The sequence below is a fragment of the Numenius arquata genome, chromosome 9 (genome assembly GCF_964106895.1).
Source record: "Numenius arquata chromosome 9, bNumArq3.hap1.1, whole genome shotgun sequence".
In the NCBI taxonomy this organism is placed as follows: Eukaryota; Metazoa; Chordata; class Aves; order Charadriiformes; family Scolopacidae; genus Numenius; species Numenius arquata.
Genome location: NC_133584.1, coordinates 55256290 through 55270882, shown reverse-complemented (window position 1 = coordinate 55270882; position 14593 = coordinate 55256290). Strand labels below are relative to the sequence as shown.

Here is a 14593-nt window from a genome sequence, read left to right as displayed (position 1 = left end):
GGAGATGCCAACCGGTTTAGGTCTTTTGTTCATGTCTTCTCATATATTCAAATGGCCCAAAGCAGGAAGATAATTCTGCCCTGGATAATAATTTTTTGCAGAAGTATCTCTATGATCTGTTTACTTCCAAGTATTCCTGTGAAAGAAAATTGGTGTTTTTTCGTTTTACGGTGGGAGGACTGACACTCAACAGCGGCAGGACTTGTCCAGCGGAAGTCAGTCATGGACCTGCCAGTTCAGGCACTTAACTGGGATGGAGCAGAAGCAAATTTTCAACTCTACTCCCAAATCTGTAGCATATGTAGATGTTTTACAATACCAATACTTGGTTAAAAGAAAGAAGGGAGGATAGGGAGAATCAAAGTTGAAGGTCAGTCTCTCCATCCCTATTTTACTTATTTACTGCCCTGTAAGGACAGTATTTGATTAGGTTGTACAATCATTGAACAATAATTTTAACTCTATTTTCATATTTTGAATTTGTAGGAAGATAGACTTTATCTAAAATCAGTTATTCAGATAAATATTCTTTTTTTCCCCTTTTTTTTCCATAGATAAATTATGCTGTTTGTGTGTATGGAAGAAGTCTAGTTACAACAAAATAAAAAACAAACCCTACCTTTTTAAGAGGAGATAAGGTAAATTCATAGAAAAGGGAAAGAAGCAGCAGTCCAAAGAGATTCTTGCTTCTTAGCTGTCATTTGCAGTGCAGTAATGTGAATCCATAATTTCTTACTACTGTTTCATGTCAGTAGAAAGACTTTTTTCTTACTTTAACATAATGGTTTTTAAGTTCAGGTTAGTAGCTTGTGTGTTTTGATAAGGTATCACTTAAGACACTTGCATATCTTTTTCACTTTTATCTGATCTTCAAAGAAAGTATTTCTGACAGCAGTTGCTTTCTAATTGATTAGCAGTGTAAGAATTCTAGACAACATGGGTTTTTAAAATGTTATGGTGACTTTTTTCAGATGAGAAAGGAGCTTCGGATCAGAAGCCTTTGAAGCCACAAGCTCCTCAAGTACCACCCAAGAAGCCTATTCCTCCAAGCAAGACCAACAGCTTACTGAGAGCAGGCCTTCTGCACCCAAAACGTCCAGATAAACCTGTTTTACCATCATCTGTATCCAAGTCAGTATAACTTAAAATATACTTGGTGTATACAATTTATTTGATTTGTTGCTCTGTCCTCATGGATGAGGTGGGAAGAAACTTGTGTTTTAAGGGTGAAGAGGATGCGGGGATAAGTTCTGCCCTACACTTACCAGTGTCTTGGTTCTCCAAGTTTTTAATCCGTGTAAACTTACAACTTTCTACTTCTTTAAGAGATTGACTGCCTCTCAGAGTAAATACTACAGCATAACTAACCGTGGGGCAGATGAAGTCACAAATCTGTGGGCTGCTTTGCTTTAACCTAGCATAATGAAGAAGTTACAGCTACAGTAGCAATATGGTGCAAAAAAATCTGTGGACATGGCACTTGAGAATTATTATTGGGTTGGAAGAAACCTGAAGATTTGATCTGCATCAAGGTTCAATGTTTCAACACTTTTTGTAGTATAAGATAGATGGAAAGGAAAAGTTGAGCACAGTTAGTACCTGTGCTAAAGGTACTCAGTGTAGCTCGTGCTCCTTTCGGGAAGAAAGCACTTATTACAGAACCACATCCAGTCTCTGTGCTCCATCTTGAGTATTCTCAGTTGAGTTACTGGACAAATAGTGAAGACAGGGCTGCTAGCTCTTTTTTTTTTTTTTTAACTGCGATAAAACTTCCAAATAAAGGATTTGGGTGATGAGTTAATGACAGGGACACATTGAAACTGAAAACTGGTCCACTTATAAACTTTATTTTTATGCTGTGGCATAAATGATGGCAAGAATTGTAAAGGAAAATGTTGTCTGCTTTGTTGTTGTTTTTGTTTTGTTGTTTTTTTTTTTTTTTCTGGTGTGTTTTTGTTGGTTTGTTGTTTTGGTGGGTGTTTTGTGTTTGTTTTTTTTTTTGTCCCTGGATGATGTGACCAAACACGCAAAGAATGCGTGGTAGCATAGAAGCCATATATACAAGATACTGTTATTCTGTACCCAGAAAGAAATAATTTGTTCTTGGCAACTTTTTTCTTTACAGGAAGATTTTGTTGTCAAGGAGTCTGAGTATGTTTCTGAATATTTCAAGAGAGGGTGTTTTTCAGCTCTCTTGTCTTCTGTTGCACTGTAGTGTAATGCTTTAGATTTACCTGCCAAAATGTATCCTGTAGTAAAAGTTTGGGATTATTTTTACAGGGGGGTTGTACATGTCTGACAGCTCTGAGAGAGCTGGAACAGAAGAATTGGCTTTCATAGGAGGAGAATTGCTCTCTGAAAGACTTGATTTTAAGCAAAGCTTTAGAAAATATATATAAAGTCTACTGAATTTTTTCCATTTACTTCTAATTCTTGGTATGTTTCAGTGGTAAACTACTTCATCTCTTAACTAGTTATGTTGTTGTTTTTTTTTTTCTTGCTACAGATCTAATGGAGAAGTTGTTCCTCTTCGACCGAAATCTGAAGTTGAGCCAGTAGCAAAACCAAAGTTAGACTCTGAACCGTTACCACTTAGACCAAAATCAGTAGAGGTAGATTCACTTGTGGTAAAGAGCTCTAAAGAATCAGGTAAGAAAACAGTAAATATTCTTTGGGGTCTTTCTGTTTGGATTGCAGGATTTTACAAGGTTAGAATAAGCTTTTTAAGGAATTTACTCAAAATGCAACAAAGTGCAGTTATAGAAAGTTCAATAGAAAGATATTTTTTTAGAACTGCTGTAGGTAGCTGAAGGTAGGAGTCAGTAAGTGATGGGCAGAAGTCAGTAGGCTCTTCGGAAGTAAGTGATGAGCTCTGTGTTGTAACAGATGACAGGAAGAAAGGAACATAGGTAGTGATTTGTTCTTCTGATTTGAAAGCATATTTTTTTTTTTTGCTGCCACTTTTACCTTACGTTTTTATGAAATTTGTTTTCCTTACTGACTGGTTCTGTTTGTTCTGCTCTTGCATTTCAGATAACTTTTGCTTTTCTAGCTAACTTGCGTATTTTTAGTAATGCCATTGCCTTCAGCATTCTGTGATTAAGTTCATAGCTATTCTAGATTATGACTTTATCATACCTTAAATTTGGGCCAGCATGGAGCCAGTTTCATGCTTCTGTCTTTGCTTAATGCACCTTGAGCCAAGCCTGGCAGCTCTTTACATCTAAAATTGTCCTATAAAAACCTTGATACTGGTTAAAGCACCGACATTGATGATCAGGCTCTCTGAGCTGCTATTATACAGTTAAATTTTATTTACTTCACTACTTTACTTGATAGAGCAACTGATTTCAGTCCTCTGTGTGCCTCTTAGGCAGACATCTGTCGTGGGCATATTTTTTTTTTTTACTCTAAACTGTTTTTATTGAATGACTAACCACTGCAGGAAAAGCTGTAGTGAATTGTACTTGCAGTCTTTGGCTTGACTATCTCAAATGCAACTTTTCATCTCAGAAAAGGTTTTAGTAATAGTAAGTTTTTAAATTGTAGTATACCTTGATTTTTTTTTGAGGCCAATTATGATATCTGGGCTGTAGAATAATTGGTCCTAATGTGTAGTAATTTCATCTGCAAGATAAAAATAACACATTAAAAAGCTGAAGTGGTTTGTGAATAGAAAGGTGCACTCCTGATATTTTTTATTTGCATCAAGCATTTCAAAATGTGCTTCTAAACTTAAATGCTTTGTAGGATGAAGTATTAGTTCATGTATGTTTTTAATACCAAAGTTACATTTTTCTGAACCACAAAAAGCTAGACTTCAGCAGGTATTAAAATGTCCTGGAAATACTACAAATACTGTCAGTGTTACTTATATCCTAAAGTAATTGTAAGTTTTTTGTTTTTTTTTTATTCCCCAGAAAAAACTATGCATATACTGTGATATGCCTTGTTTTAAAGACTTTTCAATTGGCAGTTTAATTATTGCCTCTTTTTAAAAATGGAGTTTGAGTGAGGGTACAAAGGAAGCACTTCCAGGTCAAAGTAAGCTGAAAGCTGAAAGTGATGCAAAATCCAGCCTTAAAAATGTAAGCTTTGTCGTCCTACTCAGATGTTTATCCCTAAGATTGTGCTGGATGTGTTACTCTATCACTTATCCCCAGGAAAAAACTCCCCTTGAAAACAGATGGACCTTTCACTTTAATATGAAAAAACAACCCCAGACCAAAATTTGACCCCCAGCCATCAGATAAGGAAAAGCTTTAAATATTCTTTCAGATAAGGAGAAATACTCAAAAAACATACAGAAACATTGATCATATTGAAATACCTTCTCTTAAAGCTGTATGTGGAAAAACTGCATAAATGTTTCTCTGTTCGGTTAGAATTCAAGTACTGTAAAAGACTCGAGCTGTAATAGTAGCATGCTGAACATGTAAAGCGATTCTGTTTCTTCTACAAATGTTTCTTTTTCCTGCTTTGTAAAATAATTTTTTTGTTCAGAATCTTTTTCTAGACATTCCTCTCCTTGACTTTTCTTTCCAGATTTTGTTTCCTATCCTGTTTGCCATGTTTCCCTTCTTACGTGTCAGGAAATTACCCTACCCTTCTCCATTTTGGTAAGATAACAATCTATAAGGAAATCCAAATGCTTTATGCCGTACACATAGCCTCTTCTTAACATCATAAGCGTAATTTTCAGTTGCAGTTATTGATAATAAAATTTTTGGGTTTCAATTTAAAATGCTTTTTTTGTTTCTTTGAATGCCTGTTTTCGTTAGCTGTTAAGCAAGAATTCATTTTTAAGTATACTTTTCAATTAGGAGCTTGTAGAGGTAAAAAAAAAAAACAACAATGAAACAAACAAGAAAAACTACAGTCCAACTATTGATAAGCCAAACATAATTTTTCTAGTGAAATGTGTTCAATATCTATAGGAGTAGATGTATTTAGGTTGACTGGCTTTGTATTTCTGTAGTGCGAGTTAGCTAAAGACTTCATAGTTATGTTCTTTAGTATTATGAGTGTTGTAAAATAGTATTTGTGAAATTCCCATATTAGGCACATGCTTAATTGTAGCAAATACCTACTATTGCTTAACTGCAAATTTAAATAGTCTAAAGCTTATATGTGTCCCCTAAATTTTTGGGGTGCAATCTCAGCAAGATGAGTAATAGGAAAAAGGACTTCTATCTTCTCTTACTCGGCAGATTAATGTGAGGTCTTGTCTTCTGAAATATTGGATATGTTTCACTTCTATCGTGGGTTTTTAAACCCCAGCCATGTGAGATGTTGGAACCATAATTTTTTTAGACACCCTTTCAGCTTTGCTTCTTTTTGTGAAGGCTTTTTAAGACAAACTGCTATGAATACACTTGAAGCATTCACAAATATTAACAAAACCTCTCACCTAATTGTATCTATTAAAGCTCCTAACAGTTCTGTTACGGATCCATGTTAAGCTTGCAGGAAAGACATTTCTAATAGTCTGTCCTAAGTAGCTGTTTAAGCTTAGCCCATCTTTCTAGAAAGAAGGGTGCTCTTGCTCAGCCTTAAAATAATTTTTTGACTTAAATTATCCCCAGATTTATGGTATTGCTCTTTTGGCACTATGATGGAATTTCCTTTAGCGATTACTCACAGGCCGTCCGTAAGAAAGTTAATTGATAAATCACTTTATTGATTGAAATGGGTGTAAATTGTGAACTTTCAGTGGGTTTCATCAGTATCTTTATTGGTTTCGGTGGGGCCAAGCTTTCTCCTAAAATAACTAAGAAAGCTGTTGAAAAAGAAAAACAAACAAGCAGACCGCCTAAGCCCACAATAAAACAAACAAAAAAAAACAAACCCAAAACCACCAAACCCACAAACCCTAATCCCCACCAGCCTGTGTTTTAATTTCTTCCTTACATTCAAGCAAGAAAATGGAAAGGTAAAAAAGAAAATTCAAGTACAGTCAGAATTCCCTCTGACTGTAACGTGCTGGTAATGTTTTAATGCTGAGCAAATGTCTCAAGTGTAGTAATTTCCTTTAGAAGCTCTTACAAATGGCGGGGGGGGGGGAACCCTGGCTTTAGTGTCATCTCGCCATCTATATTTAAATCATATAAAATTCAAGACTGTAGCAGTCTTCATCTTCAAGCCTTGTCAAACACTGTGGGTTTTTTCAGAACTACACAGTATTCTTAATCTGTTCTCAATATACTTAATGTCCCTGATGTTTACTTTGTGGAGAATGCCTGGAGACAGGGCTGACATTACAATTATAATAGGAACTCAGTTTAAAATTCTTATTTAAATTTACTGCCCAATGATTTCTCATTTCTGCTGAATGACAAAAGGAGGAGCCTTTAAAGCCAAAAATTTCTGAGATGGGGGAAAAGGCATATTTATTTTTCCTGCATTCTTGTCACCTTTTTAATAATACACAACTAATGTAAATCCTGTTTGACGTTTTGGCATGGGTTAGTGCTCTGGGGTTAGTGACAATTGAGTAAAGAACATGAAGATATACCCTTTGGTCACTGTTGCTTGACTTCTAATAAGTTAAATGTTTTATTGGCACAAACTACAACAGAAGTACCTTCGTAGTTAGTTATTTCTCCCTCATCCTCTTTTCCGTCAGCCGCTTGCCATTCATCACTCTTCTGTTTCTCCTTTCTTTGTTTTTCTTCCCCGCTTTTTTTAATTGCAAATATGATTACATGTTTACAAAAAACTGTCTTTATCTTTAATAAAAATTAAAAAGCAGCAAAACTGATTGGTAACAAATAGTGTTATAAATGCTTACATTTCAACAAGTTAACAGATGATGAAGTAAATACGTTCAAGGATGTCCAAAATATGTGAATATTTTAAGGACTGCAAGACTAGTAATGCAGAGTAGAAGGCATTAAAATTAGTTAAAACATTCAGTGGAAAACTTAGTGCCTATCGGTATCAATTAGCTTTGACAACGTGTGAGTCGAACTTGGATTAATCAGATGATTTTTACGTCACCCAAATGCTGAAGTGGTATTAATGGTCTGGCTCAGTGTTCCTAGGGCTTTTTTTCTTATCTGACCTCCTGCTATAGCTTCAAAATGAATGAGAAGACAGGGAAAGAAGTATCGTAGCTTCTGTTTGATAAATCATAATGTCATGTAAAAGTCAGCTGTCACAAAAAAAACAAAACCTTGAATGTTAGTTTTGATGCCCATAGTAAATGCGATGTAGCATTTCAGTTAAACATTTAGAGTCTCCAGAATAAGCCTAATGAATTTGTGTTGTAAAATGATACATAATATCCATAATTTTATGTCAGTGCTTAAATAAAAATAAATTATTACACACCTGTTGACAGGTAAGTATTATTATTATTTTTGTGGAGAAATGGTTAAGAAAACTACATATGAAAAAACTACCCTGCACAGAAATGTTTGCAGTTAATGTCTTGTTAATGTACTTTCATCAAAGTCTGGACATGTACTTTACCGTGTTGCTTTTATTTTTGTCTTAGTCACTAAACTAGGGTTTTCACGCAAATTTAGTGACAAGAAAGTCTCTTCTCCAGAATAGTTGAATATGGCACCTCTCAAAAAAGCAGGCATAAATAAATCTTTCTGTAAATACTTAAGTCTGTTTTATGCTGCAATGTTACTACAGCACTTCTTCCGTTGAGAACTCAAATTTAAATGCTAGTTGAATGAACACCTAATTTTTTTTCAAGTGGGAAAATTGTTGTTTCCCAGATATATCAGTCATGTAGCTGTTTCATATGTCTCATGTGGTGTATGTGCTGGGAATTTTTGAAATAATAAGAATTCTGATTATTTTTTTTAAAGGAAAAAATTAATAAAAAAAGAACTCGGCAAAACCTTCTGGTCTTGATGATGGTCTGTTATCATCTTTTTCTAGATCTGTTAAACTTTGATGATGTAATAGCTACCTCAGATAATCTATCACACCCCACTGCAAACCGACCCAAGATGACTGGTAGGAGGCTGCCTTCACGCTTCAATACTGTGAGTATATGGGTGTGTTTTCCTGCTAGTGAACCAAGAAAAAACTTCCCAGGAAACAGGGTTGCACTTGGAAACAGTCTTAAGGACTGTTTACCCGAGAGTCAAATGCAAAACACCGCAGAAGTTTTTAGTTCCATTTACGAGGGAGGTGATTCTACCCCTCTGCTCCGCTCTGGTGAGACCCCACCTGGAGTACTGTGTCCAGCTTTGGAGCCCTCAGCATAAGAAGGACATGAACCTGTTGGAGTGTGTCCAGAGGAAGCCACAAAGATGATCAGAGGGCTGGAGCACCTCTGCTGTGAGGACAGGCTAAGAGAATTGGAGTTGTTCAGCCTGGAGAAGAGAGGGCTTCAGGCAGACCTTAAGTGTCCCTTCCAGTATCTAGAAGGGGCTACAGGAGAGATGGAGAGGGACTCTTTATTGGGGAGTGTAGTGATAGGACGAGGAGTAATGGTTTTAGATTGAAAGAGGGGAGATTTAGATTAGATAGAAGAAATTCTTTACTGCGAGGGTGGTGAGACACTGCAACAGGTTGCCCAGAGAAGCTGTGGATGCCCCATCCCTGGAAGTGTTCAGACCAGGCTGGATGGGGCTTTGAGCAACCTGGTCTAGTGGGAGGTGTCCCTGCCCATGGCAGGGGGTTGAAACTAGATGATCTTTAAGGTCCCTTCCCACCCAAACCTTTCTATATCATCAGATGTTGTATGGTTCACTCATGCCAGTTACCATCTACATCTACTCCCTCTTAATGTTTGTGTTTTACGGAAGCACTTACAGGCTCCCAAAAACGTCAAGGACTTGTTAAGTACTGCAGACATGCTTGAAAATCTTGCCCAAGATTCCGATGTTTGACTTAAATTCAGCTGAAGGAGTTCTCGGGGGGAAGGAAAGTTCTGACTGGCAGAGAAAGAGAACTATGGTAGTCTGGCAAGCTAAGCTTGCGTTGTTTTGGGTTTTTTTTTCTTTTTACTATTGCATCCTTAGAAACATGTGACAGTTCTTTTTTTTTTTTCCTACTACTTTAATTTTTTTTTAATTTTGAAAATATTTTCATTTTTTTTATGAACGGTGCACCAGGCAAGTCAAAATCTGTGTCCAGAAAAAAGTTTGAAAGTGCAGAAAGAAGAAGAAAGTGCCAAACCAAAGCCAGTTGAAACAAAAAAGGTAAGATACCAAGGAGCTAGAGAAGTACCAGGCAGATAGGTATTCTGTTCTTCTTGCTCGTATTTCTGGGTTAGATTGATGCAACCATCTAAATGCTAATAACTGTCTTTAAATGCAAGTCACCCATGTAATTTTGTATAATGTTCACAGTAGAAATTTTAGTATAAAGTTTGTTTATACTTTAGTATAAAGTCCATCAGTTTTGAGAACAATTGTATCGGGTATCATGAAACCGTGGTGATATTTCACAGTCAAGTTTCATGTCTGCTCAGCCTTTAGTCTCCTGACAGACAGAACAACTGAGCAGATCAGAAAGGTGCACGAAAGATTGTTTGTTATGAACCAATGGGCTCCATTAAATCACAGGGTTTTTTTAAAGTTAGAGAACTGCAGTGTGACTACAGGAACCTCAGGGAAGTGCTTCATAAAGAGCTGTATGATATAACTCTCATGTACCGCAGTAGTCCATTTGAATTGGACATTGTTTTTTTTTTTACCTTTTGGGTAGAAAATTAAGGAAACTTGTGGATATGTAGCTCCCATATCAGTACAGCCTGTATGCTGTAAGTGGTCAGTTCATAAAGATTTCATTTCTTGGCTTTCTACTGATTGGTGTGTGTGTTTGTGTGTGTGGTTTTTTTTTTTTTTTTTTTTTTTAGCCATCTGCATTCAGTCCCCCAGTTTCATCTTCATCTCAGAGACCAAGTTCTGTTCTACTCAACTTCTTTCCTGGAGATGTCCAGCTTAAAGGAGAAACAGATGATGAAAAAATTTCTGTGGAAGAGCTCAGGACTCAGGTTAACGATTTGATGAGTTTAGTAGATGCACTGAAGAAAGAACATGGGTAAATATTTTCCTTCTCAATATACAAAGAGATATGTAGACATCTTCCAAATGTCTTTAATACTAAACTTCTTAAAAACATTCTATTCAGAACTTCATTCTTTAGAAGTTGATCCAACTTGATGTCCTAAATACGTACAAATTTCATGTCAGTGTTTTTGGAATTTGTACATATTTTTTCCTTCCTACTTTGCACTCATGCCTTCATTACAGCTCTTTGAAAATATTTGTTAAACAGTACTTTCACTGTAAGGAAAAGTAGATAATTTTTGTGGTATTTAACATAAGTGCGTGTGCTGGCCTGGTGTAACACTTTGCACAACTACTTGCAGTATTGACATGACCGGTTGTAGGGAAAGATATTACTGAGCTGTTCACGTTGGTGATTGTGGTGACCAGTCATCTGTGTGCATGTAGAATTAAAACGTAACTGGTGTTTGAGTAAACATAGTAAACAACAATCTGCAGGGACTATACCTTATTTCTGGTTTTAGTTTTACAGCACAGATATTCATTTTGGTACTACTTAAACGATCACTAGGCGCTAACCAAACTGACTTTTAGAGTGACCTCTTGAGAGATTAGAAAGCACCAGGATCAGTTGGTTTCCAAAGCAAACTAGTAAATTATGAGTTCTGGTGATTAATGAAATAGTTCTTCAGCAATTTGATGATAATTCTTAGCACTTTCTTGCCTGAACATAGTAAAACATGAAATAAAACTTGTTTGGAGAACTTTTTATTTTAGATTTTTATTTTTCCCTGTTCTGACTTTTGTTTCTGATATATTAACTATTATTAGGAGAGAACTGGAAAAACTAAAGAAGGATTTGGAAGAAGAGAAGTTGTTGCGAAGTAATCTGGAGGTAATGTTAGCAATTTGAGCTGGGGGGAAGTTTAAAAGTATGTAAGCAGTGTTCCGGAATTTGATGCCATGGGAAAGTCTTAAAACCTGTTCAACTTTTTTTGTATTGCTGTGTTGGTGTGTGGTTCAAGGAGGGCCTCACGAGGCAGTTGGATGTATATGGAAGACTTGCAGTTCATCTTTGTTCACCTCTCTATTAAAATTTAACAATATGTGTGGGTGTTGGGATGTGAGTTCAGTTTAGCTTTGCTAGGTTCTGCTCTTTGCTAGAAATATGTCCAGCTGGACGTGTTCCAAGAGAGAATATTAATACTTTGCTTGTGTAAGACTGAAGGACAAATTTACTTTATGTAATCAAAAGGAAAAGAGGGCAAAAGTAAACTTTCCTAAATTTTAGATGAACTGCTTAAAAAGAACTGAATGCATCTGACAAATTTCCGTATGAATGAACACCACTCCTCTCAATTCATTGATGAAGGCATCTACCTGCATTACAGTATGATGCCATTAAGTACTTCATAAGATGAGCTCATTACAGAAAATTATTTCCGTCTGATACAAAGAGGCATTTTATTTGTGAAATAGTATTTCTTATTGACTACAAAACTACTTTGGAAACTTGAGAAGACCTTCCAGTGTGTCCTCTCTTTAATGTGTCTTTAAAGCCATCAATGAGGCTGCCTTAAATACGCACTGGGGAGGAAGAGGAGGTAAATTCCATGTATCCTCTAAATCCAGTTGAAGAAATACAAATTGATCCATGGCATGGTATTTTGCATGAAGGCTGCTTTAGGAGGTGGGGATGTGTGAAGTGATTCCACAACCCAGCTTTGACTGCTTTATTCAGAGTGAGTTTGTCCAATAAGATGTACCAGAACTATAGGCAAATTTTTTAATTATTTTAAATGCTTGTTCGTTTAGTAGCGTAAAATCAGCTTTAAATATTGAGCTGTCAAATGCTTCTGTGTTACAGTTTTATTTATGTGTTTTTGTAATACAAAGGTTTTTTTTGGTGAAAGCTCTGAAGACTTTAGATTATTCTTACTTTAATAATGACTCTTTCTTTCCAAAATGTCCATTTTTTCAGCTTGAAATAGAAAAACTGAAGAAAGCAGTGATGTCTACATGAGACAGCTATGGACTCAATATTTTTAACTCATCAGGAATTCAAAGCAGAACACAAGGAGAACTGACTCTTATTTCATAATTACGGATGTTGGTGTTCTACAGTCTTAAAGAAAAAAATATAGTAAAAAAAAAGGAATATAGTCTTTTATTCAGAGAGATAAGAAAACAGAGAAGAATAACGGTGTAATTTTTTTGCCAATATAAAAGAGGCCTTATTTCTTACTGTGCTGGAATTGCAGACCTTATTTTTTTGGTTTGCTTGAAAATACTACTGAATCTGTATAGAAAGGAGAGGGAATTCTTAATAGATTTTTATTGAATACCTGTAGCTTAATTTTTAAAGAGATCTATACAATAAAAGGGGTGATCTATCTTTACAACTAATCTGTAAAATAGTCTATTGGGAGGGGTGGAATAACTGTACCGTAATTGTAGTCACTACTTTTCCTCGACATGCAAAAGGGAATATAAGATATTTGTATCATTTGGGCAGCCTTACCCGGCGTTACGCTGTCCTGCCTGTCTGCAGTGAGGGTATTAATAATATGCTGTTTGTAACTTATGTAATGAGATAGGAATTTGTTAATGCAATGAAGCAGGTGGAACTCCTATGCATTATAGTAAGAACGAATGATCTAATCTGGGTAATTGAGCGGAACACTTTGTCACTTGCACTATTGGATTAAAAAGGGATTTAGGACTGAATCATGACGTTATGACAAAATTAACCTTGAAAACCACAAAATGCAAGAAATACGGAAACAAGATCGGAATCCAGTCTTAACTCAACCTGTTGTGCCTAAAACCTTACAGCATGAAAAAGTAAACCTTAAGTCACAACACCTGTGCTTCTGTGCATCTAAACTGAAGTCATTCGTCATTCTGGTGGTTAAATACGCATCTTTATCTGTTTCTATGATAGTCAGGTCTTGTTTATAATACGTCTTCAAATAAATCCCTTTGGAACTTTGATACTCTCAAATGGTCTCAATATTTATGTATTTATGCCATAAACTTTATCAGTATATTGTGTACCTCTAAATTTAATAACATCTTTGTATTTTAATGGGCGATTGGAACAGTTGCTTTGACAGCATTGTGCTGGTTTCCAAGACGGCGTCTTTCAGATTTTACGGAAAACGTTTGAAATCTTGTGGATTGCCATTATCTTTAACCCCTGGGCTCAACACAGTGCACCAGAATAATATACAAATAATATGTAAAGTGATGGAAGACAGTAGCATTTACTGCTGTGTTCATTTGATTAAAGACTTAAAACCCATACAGCTTTAGACAGCCAGTCAAATGCATTACTTGTGTTAGTGATCAGCTTGTCTCCTTTTGGTCTACTAGAATTTACATGACAAAAACATGCCACATAGTTTGTAAACTTCACCAATAAGACAAGTAATTAAGTTTCTATTCATGGAAATAGTCATAAATACAGTAATTTTGTAGAGTGTCACTTGAGCAAGTGACAGGAAAGTGTTACTTCTTGAGAGCATACTTTCTCCACAGTTGATGCATCATGAAATACATCCAAAAAGTCAATTGGAGAATGTTTGTCAGTTGCTGATTTAAATTATTCATAAAATTTGTTTAATCTGCTATGCAAGTATTAGGGAATATTTGCCAGTCACATTGCTAATAAGCTGATTCAATATTAATGCTTTGAACTTTTAATTGCCTTCGATGCATCACAAATGAAGACTTGAGCCAGATCTTTGCATTGAGGAATAATGAGCAGCAGTAACGCTTCTCGTCGGACACTAAACTCGTACTTAGGATTCGTAACCTCTTAGTCAGGTGATGAAAAGCAGGAATTAGCCGAGTTTGTTATACAAGCCCTTCACTGTGATCCGAGCATGAAATGAATCGCGGCAGGGATTGCTCTGCAGAAATCACGTCTGCCCGTAAGCTGGCAGCAGACGAGCAGAACAAGACAATCAGTTAAACCCACAAGTTAAAAGTGTTTGTTATTTAATGGCCTTTGTTCGTTATAGCAATAAACGACCCAAGTGCAATGACTTGATTTAATAAAACCCTCCGTTAAAAGTCGCTGCTATGAGTGTTTTTAGCCGTAAGGAAGTTGCCCGTATATATGTCTGTCCCGTCTTCAGTGAGTGTTATGTACTGGAGCGGAGGGGGAGAGGGTAGTGGTTTTGAAGACATTCCACAGTCCAAGTTCCTAAAGCAGTATGCTCCACTGACTTGTTGACCGGTGCTGTAAAATGATGCATGCTTCCAAACTCAGCAAATAAAAGAAGTTTAAAAACCCATTAAAATGTCTGCTCAGTTCTGTTCAGGAACGTTTTGTATGCCATTAAATTCTTAGCAGGAGGAGTTTGGGGGGGTGGTGGGTGGGAGCAAAATGTATTATTATTTATATAGTCCCCTTTTGAAGCTTTCAGGTTTTAATTTACTCACTGGGATGCTCTGGTTCCTGACTGTCAGGATGGCTTAGGATCTGAACAGCTGAAAAAGTTAATAGTTTTCTTTGCAAGTGTAACTGGGAATGTTAACTTCTCAGTATCTCTTTATTCCCTTTTTTTTTTTTTTATTTTATTTATTTTTCTGGTTGGTCCATATTG

The 14593-nt window shown here is 36.1% G+C and overlaps 1 protein-coding gene across 1 annotated transcript in view; it reads left to right on the top strand.

Annotated features, from left to right (window-relative positions):
* Positions 1-14275, top strand: part of CD2AP (CD2 associated protein) — an 81405-nt gene extending 67130 nt beyond the window's left edge. Inside the window, exons 12-18 of the mRNA XM_074153171.1 lie at positions 972-1131; positions 2507-2649; positions 7897-8003; positions 9081-9167; positions 9827-10011; positions 10812-10875; positions 11962-14275. Of these exons, the coding sequence (XP_074009272.1) occupies positions 972-1131; positions 2507-2649; positions 7897-8003; positions 9081-9167; positions 9827-10011; positions 10812-10875; positions 11962-12003 (788 nt within the window). The 3' untranslated portion in view covers positions 12004-14275. The remainder of the gene's footprint in view (positions 1-971; positions 1132-2506; positions 2650-7896; positions 8004-9080; positions 9168-9826; positions 10012-10811; positions 10876-11961) is intronic.
* The last annotated feature ends 318 nt before the right edge of the window (positions 14276-14593 follow it).